This window comes from Oncorhynchus kisutch, unplaced genomic scaffold (assembly GCF_002021735.2).
Source record: "Oncorhynchus kisutch isolate 150728-3 unplaced genomic scaffold, Okis_V2 scaffold524, whole genome shotgun sequence".
In the NCBI taxonomy this organism is placed as follows: domain Eukaryota; kingdom Metazoa; phylum Chordata; class Actinopteri; order Salmoniformes; family Salmonidae; genus Oncorhynchus; species Oncorhynchus kisutch.
Window position 1 is genome coordinate 432204 of NW_022262469.1, and position 16601 is coordinate 448804.

The following is a 16601-nucleotide window of genomic DNA, read 5'->3' on the forward strand; positions in this document are numbered from 1 at the left end:
TCTATATATATAGTGTCTATATACAGTTGATAATATCTATATATATAGTGTCTATATACAGTTGATAATATCTATATATATAGTGTCTATATACAGTTGATAATATCTATATATATAGTGTCTATATACAGTTGATAATATCTATATATATAGTGTCTATATACAGTTGATAATATCTATATATATAGTGTCTATATACAGTTGATAATATCTATATATATAGTGTCTATATACAGTTGATAATATCTATATATATAGTGTCTATATACAGTTGATAATATCTATATATATAGTGTCTATATACAGTTGATAATATCTATATATATAGTGTCTATATACAGTTGATAATATCTATATATATAGTGTCTATATACAGTTGATAATATCTATATATATAGTGTCTATATACAGTTGATAATATCTATATATATAGTGTCTATATACAGTTGATAATATCTATATATATAGTGTCTATATACAGTTGATAATATCTATATATATAGTGTCTATATACAGTTGATAATATCTATATATATAGTGTCTATATACAGTTGATAATATCTATATATATAGTGTCTATATACAGTTGATAATATCTATATATATAGTGTCTATATACAGTTGATAATATCTATATATATAGTGTCTATATACAGTTGATAATATCTATATATATAGTGTCTATATACAGTTGATAATATCTATATATATAGTGTCTATATACAGTTGATAATATCTATATCTATAGTGTCTATATACAGTTGATAATATCTATATCTATAGTGTCTATATACAGTTGATAATATCTATATCTATAGTGTCTATATACAGTTGATAATATCTATATCTATAGTGTCTATATACAGTTGATAATATCTATATCTATAGTGTCTATATACAGTTGATAATATCTATATCTATAGTGTCTATATACAGTTGATAATATCTATATATATAGTGTCTATATACAGTTGATAATATCTATATATATAGTGTCTATATACAGTTGATAATATCTATATATATAGTGTCTATATACAGTTGATAATATCTATATATAGTGTCTATATACAGTTGATAATATCTATATATATAGTGTCTATATACAGTTGATAATATCTATATATATAGTGTCTATATACAGTTGATAATATCTATATATATAGTGTCTATATACAGTTGATAATATCTATATATATAGTGTCTATATACAGTTGATAATATCTATATATATAGTGTCTATATACAGTTGATAATATCTATATATATAGTGTCTATATACAGTTGATAATATCTATATATATAGTGTCTATATACAGTTGATAATATCTATATATATAGTGTCTATATACAGTTGATAATATCTATATATATAGTGTCTATATACAGTTGATAATATCTATAATATAGTGTCTATATACAGTTGATAATATCTATATATATAGTGTCTATATACAGTTGATAATATCTATATATATAGTGTCTATATACAGTTGATAATATCTATATATATAGTGTCTATATACAGTTGATAATATCTATATATATAGTGTCTATATACAGTTGATAATATCTATATATATAGTGTCTATATACAGTTGATAATATCTATATATATAGTGTCTATATACAGTTGATAATATCTATATATATAGTGTCTATATACAGTTGATAATATCTATATATATAGTGTCTATATACAGTTGATAATATCTATATATAGTGTCTATATACAGTTGATAATATCTATATATATAGTGTCTATATACAGTTGATAATATCTATATATATAGTGTCTATATACAGTTGATAATATCTATATATATAGTGTCTATATACAGTTGATAATATCTATATATATAGTGTCTATATACAGTTGATAATATCTATATATATAGTGTCTATATACAGTTGATAATATCTATATATATAGTGTCTATATACAGTTGATAATATCTATATATATAGTGTCTATATACAGTTGATAATATCTATATATATAGTGTCTATATACAGTTGATAATATCTATATATATAGTGTCTATATACAGTTGATAATATCTATATATATAGTGTCTATATACAGTTGATAATATCTATATATAGTGTCTATATACAGTTGATAATATCTATATATATAGTGTCTATATACAGTTGATAATATCTATATATATAGTGTCTATATACAGTTGATAATATCTATATATAGGTCTATATACAGTTGATAATATCTATATATATAGTGTCTATATACAGTTGATAATATCTATATATATAGTGTCTATATACAGTTGATAATATCTATATATATAGTGTCTATATACAGTTGATAATATCTATATATATAGTGTCTATATACAGTTGATAATATCTATATATATAGTGTCTATATACAGTTGATAATATCTATATATATAGTGTCCTATATACAGTTGATAATATCTATATATATAGTGTCTATATACAGTTGATAATATCTATATATATAGTGTCTATATACAGTTGATAATATCTATATATATAGTGTCTATATACAGTTGATAATATCTATATATATAGTGTCTATATACAGTTGATAATATCTATATATATAGTGTCTATATACAGTTGATAATATCTATATATATAGTGTCTATATACAGTTGATAATATCTATATATATAGTGTCTATATACAGTTGATAATATCTATATATATAGTGTCTATATACAGTTGATAATATCTATATATATAGTGTCTATATACAGTTGATAATATCTATATATATAGTGTCTATATACAGTTGATAATATCTATATATATAGTGTCTATATACAGTTGATAATATCTATATATATAGTGTCTATATACAGTTGATAATATCTATATATATAGTGTCTATATACAGTTGATAATATCTATATATATAGTGTCTATATACAGTTGATAATATCTATATATATAGTGTCTATATACAGTTGATAATATCTATATATATAGTGTCTATATACAGTTGATAATATCTATATATATAGTGTCTATATACAGTTGATAATATCTATATATATAGTGTCTATATACAGTTGATAATATCTATATATATAGTGTCTATATACAGTTGATAATATCTATATATATAGTGTCTATATACAGTTGATAATATCTATATATATAGTGTCTATATACAGTTGATAATATCTATATATATAGTGTCTATATACAGTTGATAATATCTATATATATAGTGTCTATATACAGTTGATAATATCTATATATATAGTGTCTATATACAGTTGATAATATCTATATATATAGTGTCTATATACAGTTGATAATATCTATATATATAGTGTCTATATACAGTTGATAATATCTATATATATAGTGTCTATATACAGTTGATAATATCTATATATATAGTGTCTATATACAGTTGATAATATCTATATATATAGTGTCTATATACAGTTGATAATATCTATATATATAGTGTCTATATACAGTTGATAATATCTATATCTATAGTGTCTATATACAGTTGATAATATCTATATATATAGTGTCTATATACAGTTGATAATATCTATATATATAGTGTCTATATACAGTTGATAATATCTATATATATAGTGTCTATATACAGTTGATAATATCTATATATATAGTGTCTATATACAGTTGATAATATCTATATATATAGTGTCTATATACAGTTGATAATATCTATATATATAGTGTCTATATACAGTTGATAATATCTATATATATAGTGTCTATATACAGTTGATAATATCTATAAATATAGTGTCTATATACAGTTGATAATATCTATATATATAGTGTCTATATACAGTTGATAATATCTATATATATAGTGTCTATATACAGTTGATAATATCTATATATATAGTGTCTATATACAGTTGATAATATCTATATATATAGTGTCTATATACAGTTGATAATATCTATATATATAGTGTCTATATACAGTTGATAATATCTATATATATAGTGTCTATATACAGTTGATAATATCTATATATATAGTGTCTATATACAGTTGATAATATCTATATATATAGTGTCTATATACAGTTGATAATATCTATATATATAGTGTCTATATACAGTTGATAATATCTATATATATAGTGTCTATATACAGTTGATAATATCTATATATATAGTGTCTATATACAGTTGATAATATCTATATATATAGTGTCTATATACAGTTGATAATATCTATATATATAGTGTCTATATACAGTTGATAATATCTATATATATAGTGTCTATATACAGTTGATAATATCTATATATATAGTGTCTATATACAGTTGATAATATCTATATATATAGTGTCTATATACAGTTGATAATATCTATATATATAGTGTCTATATACAGTTGATAATATCTATATATATAGTGTCTATATACAGTTGATAATATCTATATATATAGTGTCTATATACAGTTGATAATATCTATATATATAGTGTCTATATACAGTTGATAATATCTATATATATAGTGTCTATATACAGTTGATAATATCTATATATATAGTGTCTATATACAGTTGATAATATCTATATATATAGTGTCTATATACAGTTGATAATATCTATATATATAGTGTCTATATACAGTTGATAATATCTATATATATAGTGTCTATATACAGTTGATAATATCTATATATATAGTGTCTATTTAGAATATACAGTGCCTTGTGGTATTCGGCCCCCTTGAACTTTGTGACCTTTTGCCACATTTCAGGCTTCAAACATAAAGATATAAAACTGTATTTTTTTGTGAAGAATCAACAACAAGTGGGACACAATCATGAAGTGGAACGACATTTATTGGATATTTCAAACTTTTTTAACATATCAAAACAGAAAAATTGGGTGTGCAAAATTATTCAGTCCCTTTACTTTCAGTGCAGCAAACTCTCTCCAGAAGTTCAGTGAGGATCTCTGAATGATCCAATGTTGACCTAAATGACTAATGATGATAAATACAATCCACCTGTGTGCAATCAAGTCTCCGTATAAATGCACCTGCACTGTGATAGTCTCAGAGGTCCGTTAAAAGCGCAGAGAGCATCATGAAGAACAAGGAACACACCAGGCAGGTCCGAGATACTGTTGTGAAGAAGTTTAAAGCCGGATTTGGATACAAAAAGATTTCCCAAGCTTTAAACATCCCAAGGAGCACTGTGCAAGCGATAATATTGAAATGGAAGGAGTATCAGACCACTGCAAATCTACCAAGACCTGGCCGTCCCTCTAAACTTTCAGCTCATACAAGGAGAAGACTGATCAGAGATGCAGCCAAGAGGCCCATGATCACTCTGGATGAACTGCAGAGATCTACAGCTGAGGTGGGAGACTCTGTCCATAGGACAACAATCAGTCGTATATTGCACAAATTTGGCCTTTATGGAAGAGTGGCAAGAAGAAAGCCATTTCTTAAAGATATCCATAAAAAGTGTTGTTTAAAGTTTGCCACAAGCCACCTGGGAGACACACCAAACATGTGGAAGAAGGTGCTCTGGTCAGATGAAACAAAAATGTAACTTTTTGGCAACAATGCAAAACGTTATGTTTGGCGTAAAAGCAACACAGCTCATCACCATGAACACACCATCCCCACTGTCAAACATGGTGGTGGCAGCATCATGGTTTGGGCCTGCTTTTCTTCAGCAGGGACAGGGAAGATGGTTAAAATTGATGGGAAGATGGATGGAGCCAAATACAGGACCATTCTGGAAGAAAACCTGATGGAGTCTGCAAAAGACCTGAGACTGGGACGGAGATTTGTCTTCCAACAAGACAATGATCCCAAACATAAAGCAAAATCTACAATGAAATGGTTCAAAAATAAACATATCCAGGTGTTAGAATGGCCAAGTCAAAGTCCAGACCTGAATCCTATCGAGAATCTGTGGAAAGAACTGAAAACTGCTGTTCACAAATGCTCTCCATCCAACCTCACTGAGCTCGAGCTGTTTTGCAAGGAGGAATGGGAAAAAATGTCAGTCTCTCGATGTGCAAAACTGATAGAGACATACCCCAAGCGACTTACAGCTGTAATCGCAGCAAAAGGTGGCGCTACAAAGTATTAACTTAAGGGGGCTGAATAATTTTGCATGCCCAATTTTTCAGTTTTTGATTTGTTAAAAAAGTTTGAAATATCCAATAAATGTCGTTCCACTTCATGATTGTGTCCCACTTGTTGTTGATTCTTCACAAAAAAATACAGTTTTATATCTTTATGTTTGAAGCCTGAAATGTGGCAAAAGGTCGCAAAGTTCAAGGGGGCCGAATACTTTCGCAAGGCACTGTATATAATGTTGATATTGTGTATGTAGTGTCAACATAGTGGATATACAGTACCAGTCAAACGTTTGGACACATCAAAGGTTTTTCTTTATTTGTACTTTTTTCTACATTGTAGAATAATAGTGAAGACATCAAAACTATGAAATAACATATATGGAACCATGTAGTAACCCAAAACGTGTTAAACAAATCACCCTTTGCCTTGATGACAGCTTTGCACACTCTTGGCATTCTCTCAACCACCTTTACGTGGAATGCTTTTCCAACAGTCTTGAAGGAGTTCCTACATATGCTGAGCACTTGTTGGCTGCTTTTCCTTCACTCTTGCATCCTGTAGCACAAACTCAAGAAAGTTCTGGGACACTGTAAAGTCCATGGAGAATAAGAGCACCTCCTCCCAGCTGCCCACTGCACTGAGGCTAGGAAACACTGTCACCACTGATAAATCCACAATAATTGAGAATTTCAATAAGCATTTTTCTACAGCTGGCCATGCTTTCCACCTGGCTACCACTACCCCGGTCAACTGCCCTGCAGCCCCCACAGCAACTCACCCAAGCCTCCCCATTTCTCCTTCACCCAAATCCAGATAGCTGATGTTCTGAAAGAGCTGCAAAATCTGGACCCCTACAAATTCGCCTGGCTAGACAATCTGGACCCTCTCTTTCTAAAATTATCTGCCGAAATAGTTGAAAACCATATTACTAGCCTGTTCAACCTCTTTTTCGTATCGTCTAAGATTCCAAAAGATTTGAAAGCTGACGTGATCATCCCCCTCTTCAAAGGGGTAGACACTCTTTACCCAAACTGCTACACACCTATATCTATCCTACCCTGCCTTTCCAAGGTCTTCGAAAGCCAAGTTAACGACTATTTTGAATCCCACCGTACCTTCTTGCCTAGCAAACTGGTTTCAGTGCTGGTCATGGGTGCACCTCAGCCACGCTCAAGGTCCTAAATGATATCATAACCGCCATCGATAAGACATTACTGTGCAGCTGTAATCATCGACCTAGCCAAGGCTTTCGACTCTGTCAATCACCACATTCTTATCGGCAGACTCAACAGCATTGGTTTCTCAAATGACTGCCTCGCCTGGTTCACCAACTACTTCTCTGATAGAGTTCAGTGTGTCAAATCGGAGGGCCTGGCAGTCTCTATGGGGGTGCCACACGGTTCAATTCTCGTGCCGACTCTCTTCTCTGTGTACATCAATGATGTCGCTCTTGCTGCTGGTGATTCTCTGATCCACCTCTACGCAGACGAAACCATTCTGTATACTTCTAGCCCTTCTTTGGACACTGTGTTAACTAACCTCCAGACGAGCTTCAATGCCATACAGCTCTCCTTCTGTGGCCTCCAACTGCTCTTAAATGCAAGTAAAACTAAATGCATGCTCTTCAACCGATCGCTGCCCGCACCTGCCCGCCTGTCCAGCATCACTACTCTGGACAGTTCTGACGTATGTGGACAACTACAAATACCTAGGTGTCTGGCTAGACTGTCAACTCTTCCAGACTCACATTATTATCTCCAATCCAAAATTAAATCTAGAATCGGCTTCTTATTTCGTAACGAAGCATCCTTCACTCATGCTGCCAAACATACCCTCGTAAAACTGACCATCCTACTGATCCTCGACTTTGGCGATGTCATTTACAAAATAGCCTCCAACACTCTACTCAACCAATTGGATGCAGTCTATCACAGTGCCATCCGTTTAGTCACCAAAGCCACATATACTACCCACCACTGCGACCTGTACACTCTCGTTGACTGGCCCTCGCTTCAAACTCGTCGCCAAACTCACTGGCTCCAGGTCATCTACAAGTATTTGCTAGGTATATCCCCACCTTATCTCAGCTCACTGGTCACCATATCTGCACCCAATCGTAGCACTCGCTCCAGTAGGTACATCTCACTTGCCACCCCCAAAGCCAATTCCCCCTTTGGTCACCTTTCCTTCCAGTTCTCTGCTGCCAATGACTGGAACGAACTGCAAAAATCACTGATGCTGGAGAGTCATATCTCCCTCACTAGCTTTAAGCACCAGCTGTCAGAGCAGCTCACAGATCACTGCACCTGTACATAGCCCATCTGTAAATAGCCCATCCAACTACCTCATCCAGCTACTGTATTTATTTATTTATCTTGCTCATTTGCAATCCAGTATTTCTACTTGCACATCATCATCTGCTCATCTATCACTCCAGTGTTTAAAAGGTATATTGTAATTACTTCGCCACCACGGCCTATTTATTGCCTTACCTCCCTTATCTTACCTCTTTTGCACACACTGTATATATACTTTTTCTACTGTATTATTGACTGTATGTTTGTTTATTCCATGTGTAACTCTGTGTTGTTGTATGTGTCGAACTGCTTTGCCTTATCTTGGCCAGGTCCAAGTTGTAAATGAGAACTTGTTCTCAACTAGCCTACCTGGTTAAATAAAGGTGAAATAAAAATAAATAAACTCTGTGGTCCAACTCATTCCAAACCATCTCAATTGGGTTGAGAACGGGTGATTGTAGAGGCCAGGTCATCTGATGCAGCACTCATCACTATCCTTCTTGGTCAAATAGCCCTTACACAGTCTGGAGGTGTGTTGGGTCATTGTCCTGTTAAAAACCAAATGATCGTCCCACTAAGAGCAAACTGGATGGGATGGCGTATTGCTGCAGTATGCTGTGGTTGCCATGCACGTTAATTGTGCCTTGAATTCAAAATCAATCACAGTCAGTGTCACCATCAAAGCACCCCCACACCATCACACCTTCTCCATGCATCATGGTGGGAACCACACATGCAGAGATGATCCGTTCACCTACTCTGCGTCTCATAAAGACACGGCAGTTGGAACCAGAAATCTCAAACTTGGACTCATCAGACCAAAGGACAGATTTCCACCTGTCTAATATCCATTGCTCGTGTTTCTTATTGGTGTCCTTTAGCAGTGGTTTCTTTGCAGCAATTCGACCATGAAGGCCTGATTCACACAGTCTCCTCTGAATAGGTGATGTTGAGATGTGTCCGTTACTTTTATTTGGGCTGCAATTTCTGAGGCTGATAACTCTAATGAACTTATTCTCAACAGCAGGGGTAACTCTAATGAACTTATCCTCAACAGCAGGGGTAACTCTAATGAACTTATCCTCAACAGCAGGGGTAACTCTAATGAACTTATCCTCAACAGCAGGGGTAACTCTAATGAACTTATCCTCAACAGCAGGGGTAACTCTAATGAACTTATCCTCAACAGCAGGGGTAACTCTAATGAACTTATCCTCAACAGCAGGGGTAACTCTAATGAACTTATCCTCAACAGCAGGGGTAACTCTAATGAACTTATCCTCAACAGCAGGGGTAACTCTAATGAACTTATCCTCAACAGCAGGGGTAACTCTAATGAACTTATTCTCAACAGCAGGGGTAACTCTAATGAACTTATTCTCAACAGCAGGGGTAACTCTAATGAACTTATTCTCAACAGCAGGGGTAACTCTAATGAACTTATCCTCAACAGCAGGGGTAACTCTAATGAACTTATCCTCAACAGCAGGGGTAACTCTAATGAACTTATCCTCAACAGCAGGGGTAACTCTAATGAACTTATTCTCAACAGCAGGGGTAACTCTAATGAACTTATCCTCAACAGCAGGGGTAACTCTAATGAACTTATTCTCAACAGCAGGGATAACTCTAATGAACTTATCCTCAACAGCAGGGGTAACTCTAATGAACTTATTCTCAACAGCAGGGGTAACTCTAATGAACTTATTCTCAACAGCAGGGGTAACTCTAATGAACTTATCCTCAACAGCAGGGGTAACTCTAATGAACTTATCCTCAACAGCAGGGGTAACTCTAATGAACTTATCCTCAACAGCAGGGGTAACTCTAATGAACTTATTCTCAACAGCAGGGGTAACTCTAATGAACTTATCCTCAACAGCAGGGGTAACTCTAATGAACTTATCCTCAACACCAGGGGTAACTCTAATGAACTTATTCTCAACAGCAGGGGTAACTCTAATGAACTTATTCTCAACAGCAGGGGTAACTCTAATGAACTTATTCTCAACAGCAGGGGTAACTCTAATGAACTTATTCTCAACAGCAGGGGTAACTCTAATGAACTTATTCTCAACAGCAGGGGTAACTCTAATGAACTTATCCTCAACAGCAGGGTAACTCTAATGAACTTATTCTCAACAGCAGGGGTAACTCTAATGAACTTATTCTCAACAGCAGGGGTAACTAATGAACTTATCCTCAACAGCAGGGGTAACTCTAATGAACTTATCCTCAACAGCAGGGGTAACTCCGGGTCTTCCTTTCCTGTGGCGGTCATCATTAGAGCCAGTTTCATCATTGCGCTTGATGTTTTTTGCTACTGCACTTGAAGAAACTTTCAATGTTCTTGACATTTTCCACATTGACTGGCCTTCTTGTCTTAAAGTAATGATGGACTGTCATTTCTCTTTGCTTATTTGAGCTGTTCTTGCCGTAATATGGACTTGGTCTTTTGCCAAATAGAGCTATCTTCTGTATATCACCCCTACCTTGTCACAACACAACGGATTGGCTCAAACGCATTAAGAATGAAACAATTCCACAAATTTACTTTTAACAAGACACACCTGTTAATTGAAATGCATTGGTGACTATCTCATGAAGCTGGTTGAGAGGATGCCAAGAGTGTGCAAAGCTGTCATCAAGGCAAAGAGTGGCTACTTTTCATGAGGTAGACACCTGGAATGCATTTCAATTAAAAGGTGTGCCTGATAAAGGTTAACAATTAATTTCCTTCTTGATGTGTTTGAGCCAATCGGTTGTGTTGTGACAAGGTAGGGGTGGTATACAGAATATAACCCTATTTGGTAAAAGACCAAGTCCATATTATTGCAAGAACAGCTCAAATAAGCAAAGAGAAACGACAGTGAATCATTACTTTAAGACATGAAGATCAGTCAATATGGAACATTAAGAAATTTGAGAGTTTCTTCAAGTGCAGTCGTAAATCTATCAAGCGTTATGATGAAACTGGCTTTCATGAGGACCGCCACAGGAAAGTAAGACCCAGAGTTGCCTCTGCTGCCGAGGATACGTTCATTAGAGTTAACTGCACTTCAGATTACAGCACAAATAAATGCTTCACAGAGTTCAAGTAACAGACACATCTCAACATCAACTGTTCAGAGGAGAATGTGTGAATCAGGCCTTCATGGCCGAATTACTGCAAAGAAACCACTTCTAAAAGACATCAATAAGAAGAAGAGACTTGGTTGGGACAAGAAACATGAGCAATGGACATTAGACCTGTGGAAGTCTGTCCTTTGGTCTGATGAGTCCAAACTTGAGATTTCTGGTTCCAACTGTCATTGTGAGATGCAGAGTAGGTGAACGGATGATCTCCACATGTTTGGTTCCCACCGTGAAGCACGGAGGAGGTGGTGTGATGGTGCTTAAATGATGACAATGTCTGTGATGTATTTAGAATTCAAGGCACACTTAGCCAGCATGGCTAACACAGCATTCTGCCATGATACGCCATCCCATCTGGTTTGCTCTTAGTGGGACTATCATTTGTTTTTCAACAGGACAATGACCCAACACACCTCCAGGCTGGGAAAGGGATATTTGACCAAGAAGGAGATTGATTGAGTGCTGCTTCAGATGACCTGGTCTCCACAATGACCCAACCTCAACCCAATTGAGATGGTTTGGGATGAGTTGGACCGCAGGGAGGAAAAGTAGCCAACAAGTGCTCAGCATATGTGGGAACTCCTTCAAGACTGGTGGAAAAGCATTCCAGGTGAAGCTGGTTTAGAGAATGACAAGAGTGTGCAAAGCTGTCATCATAGCAAATGGTGGCTACATTGAATAATGTAAAATATATTTTGATTTCATCAACACTTTTTTGGTTAATACATGATTCCATATGTGTCATTTCATAGTTTGTCTTCGCTATTATTCTGCAATGTAGAAAATAGTAAAAATAAAGAAAAACCCTTGAATCAGTAGGTGTGTCCAAACTTTTGACTGGTACTGTATATCTATAGTGTTTGTATAGTGTGTGTCGTGTCGTGTCTATAGTGTATTTATAATGTATATATAGTGTATATTGTGTCTATATAGTGTACAGTGCATTCTGAAATGATTCAGGCCTTATTCTAAAATAGATGAAATAAAAAAACATCCTCATCAATCTACACACAGTACCCCATAATGGCAAAGTGAAAACAGGATAGAATACATTTTTGCTAATGTATTGAAAGTAAAAAACACAATTACCTTTATTACATCAGTATTCACATCCTTTGCTATGAGACTCGAAATTGAGCTCAGGTGCATCCTGTTTCCATTGATCATTCTTGAGATGTTTCTACAACTTGATTGGAGTCCACGTGTGGAAAATTCAATTGATTAGACATGATCTGGAAAGGCACACAACTGTCTATATAAGGTACCACAGTTGACAGCGCATGTGAGAGCAAAAGCCAAGCCATGAGGTGGAAAGAATTGTCCGTAGGGCTCCGAGACAGGATTGTGTCGAGGCAAACATCTGGGGAAGGGTACCAAAATATTTCTTCAGCGTTGAAGGTCCCCAAGAACACAGTAGCCTCCATCATTCTTAAATGGAAGAAGTTTGGAACCACCAAGACTCTTTCTAGAGGAGTAAAAGGCCTTGGTCAGGAAGGTGACCAATAACCCGATGGTCACTCTGACAGAGAAACTTGTTTCAAATGGTCTGAGAGTCCTTTAGGAGCCTTTTGGCAAACTCCAAGCTTGCTATCATGTGCCTTTTACTGAGGAGAGGCTTCTGTCTGGCCCCTCTACCATAAGGTCCTGATTGGTGGAGTGCTGAAGAGATGGTTGTTCTTCTGGAAGGTTCTCCAATCTCCACAGAGGAACTCTGGAGCTCTATCCGAGTGACAATTGGATTCTTTGTCACCTACCTGACCAAGGCCCTTCTCCCCCGATTGATCAGTTAGGCTGGGTGGCCAGCTCTATGAACAGTCTTAGCGGTTCCAAACTTTTTACATTTAAAAAGTTTCCCCAGATCTGTGCCTCGACACAATCCTGTCTCGGCGCTCTCCAGACAATTCCTTTGACCACATGGCTTGGTTTTTGTTCTGACATGCACTGTCAACTGTGGGACCTTATATAGACAGGTGTGTCTTTCCAAATCATATCCAATCAATTGAATTTACCACAGGTGGACTCCAATCAAGTTGTAGAAACATCTCAAGGATGATAAATGGAAACAGGATGCACCTGAGCTCAATTTTGAGTCTCATAGCAAAGTGTCTGGATACTTTTTAGATTTTTAATACATTTGCAAAAAGAAAACAAAAGTTTTTTCTCTGTCATTGTGGGCTATTGTGTGTAGATTGAGGAGAACAAATGATTTAATCAATTTCAGAATAAGGTTGTAACGTAACAAAATGTGGAAAATGGGAAGTGGTCTGAATACTTTCAGAACACACTGTATAGTGTATATATAATGTGTATATAGTGTATATATAATGTGTATATAGTGTATATATAATGTGTGTATAGTGTATATATAATGTGTATATAGTGTATATATAATGTGTATATAGTGTATATATAATGTGTATATAGTGTATATATAATGTGTATATAGTGTATATATAATGTGTATATAGTGTATATATAATGTGTATATAGTGTATATATAATGTGTATATAGTGTATATATAATGTGTATATAGTGTATATATAATGTGTATATAGTGTATATATAATGTGTATATAGTGTATATATAATGTGTATATAGTGTATATATAATGTGTATCTATATATGTAGTGTATATTTATGTCTTCATGTGTTTGTGTTCTCCAGTCTGATCACCCATGGATTCGGGACTCCGGCAGTGTGCGCGGCTCTCAGCACCTTCCAGACCGTTCTTAGTGAGATGCTCAACTTCCTGGATAAACATTCTGCCGCCGGGAACCCTGGGAAAACCTCTGGTCAGGAGACTGAAAAGACCGGAACTGTCCGGAAAACCAGCGAGCTGCTCAATAAAGACGGCAAAGCTGAAAAGACAGAGTAGCCCTTTCCCTGTGCTATGCAGTGTATGTGCCTGTGTTTGTCAGGGTTTGATCCCTGGGAGGAGGAGCTAATCTCTGTGGAGACTGACATTTATTCATTCTGAACAACAGGAAGTAGAGACAGGGACTTCTGGTCAGTGCCATCTGGGAGTCAACGGGAAAGGAGCGGGGTACACATGTACACACATACGCACACATACACACAGTACGTTCTCCCTCCAGTCTCCACCTGAACAGTGCAATTAATGCCATTATTATGTTTACCGTTTTAGAACCAAGAGACTGGGGTCTGGGTTCACTATGTTGGTGAGAGTGTGAGACTGGGTTCACTATGTTGGGGAGAGTGTGAGACTGGGTTCACTATGTTGGGGAGAGTGTGAGACTGGGTTCACTATGTTGGTGAGAGTGTGAGACTGGGTTCACTATGTTGGGGAGAGTGTGAGACTGGGTTCACTATGTTGGGGAGAGTGTGAGACTGAGTTCACTATGTTGGGGAGAGTGTGAGACTGGGTTCACTATGTTGGTGAGAGTGTGAGACTGGGTTCACTATGTTGGTGAGAGTGTGAGACTGGGATCACTATGTTGGGGAGAGTGTGAGACTGGGTTCACTATGTTGGTGAGAGTGTGAGACTGGGTTCACTATGTTGGGGAGAGTGTGAGACTGGGTTCACTATGTTGGGGAGAGTGTGAGACTGGGTTCACTATGTTGGGGAGAGTGTGAGACTGGGTTCACTATGTTGGTGAGAGTGTGAGACTGGGTTCACTATGTTGGTGAGAGTCTGAGACTGGGTTCACTATGTTGGTGAGAGTGTGAGACTGGGTTCACTATGTTGGTGAGAGTGTGTGTGTGTGTTCATGTGCCTGTGCTTGTGTGTGTATCTGTGTGTGCGTGCGTGTGTGTGAGTCCAGATTTCTGAGCCATTTTGTAAAGGTGACTATTCAGTTGCCATGGAAACATTTTGTTGTGCATGTCAATCTTTGTACACTCCCCAGAACTACAATTATGATACAAGCTCTTTGACCCTTCATAAACATTTGTATAGATATATATATAAATATTTAAATAACTTTTCTTGTAGGCTTTGAATTACATATACTGTATGTTAAAACCATACCTTCTAAAATACCTGTGTTCAATAAAAACTATTGATACATGTTCCTTCCTACTAGTTCCTGTGTAGTGTGTGGGTCAATCAATCAACCAATCAATACACACACGCACATAATTGCATACAACAAAATATACAAGAACATGTGGTATCGTATAATAACAGATTCTGGATGTGAATCCCTTTGTTAGAATATAAACAGTTGATTGAATACTCATCGGAAGAACTTCTGAAAAGGACAAACATGAAGAATGTTCCCCAGGAGAAAGATAGATAGCAAGATTTTTGCTAATTAAAATAAATAAATCAAATGAAATTACATTTACTTAAAGTATTCAGACCCTTTAGTCAGTACTTTGTTGATTCACCTTTGGCAGCAATTACAGCCTCGAGCCTTCTTGGGTATGACGCTACAAGCTTGACACACCTGTATTTGGGAAGTTTCTCCCATTCTTCTCTGCAGATCCTCTCTGTTGGAAGGTAAACCTTTGCTCCAGTCTGAGGTCATGAGCACTCTTGAGAAGGTTTTCATCAAGGATTGCTCTATACTTTCCTCTGTTCATCTTTTCCTCAATCCTGACTAGTCTCCCAGTCCATGCCACTTCAACACATCTCCACAGCATGATGCTGCCACCACCATGCTTCACCGTAGGGATGGTGCTAGGTTTCCTCCAGACGTGACGCTTGGCATTCAGGCCAAATAGTTCAATCTTGGTTTCATCAGACCAGAGAATCATGTGCCTTTTACTGAGGAGTGGCTGGCCAATCTACCATTAAGGCCTGATTGGTGGAGTGCTGTGGAGATGGTAGTCCTTCTGGAAGGTTCTTCCATCTCCACAGAGGAACTCTAGAGCTCTGTCAGAGTGACCATTGGGTTCTTTGTCACCTCCCTGACCAAGGCCCTTCTCCCCGATTGCTCAGTTTGGCCGGGAGGCCAGCTCTAGAAACAGTATTAGTGGTTCCGAACTTCTTCCATTTAAGAATGATGGAGGCCACTATATTCTTGGGAACCTTCAATGCTACACAATATTTTTGGTACCCTTCCCCAGATCTGTGCCTCGACACAATCCTGTT

At 35.9% G+C, this 16601-nt stretch overlaps 1 protein-coding gene across 1 annotated transcript in view; it reads left to right on the top strand.

Annotated features, from left to right (window-relative positions):
• LOC109883737 (transcription factor AP-2 delta (activating enhancer binding protein 2 delta)) overlaps positions 1-15586 on the top strand; it is a 52785-nt gene extending 37199 nt beyond the window's left edge. Inside the window, exon 8 of the mRNA XM_031815725.1 lies at positions 14210-15586. Coding sequence (XP_031671585.1) covers positions 14210-14420 — 211 coding nt within the window. The 3' untranslated portion in view covers positions 14421-15586. The remainder of the gene's footprint in view (positions 1-14209) is intronic.
• Positions 15587-16601: the final 1015 nt, after the last annotated feature.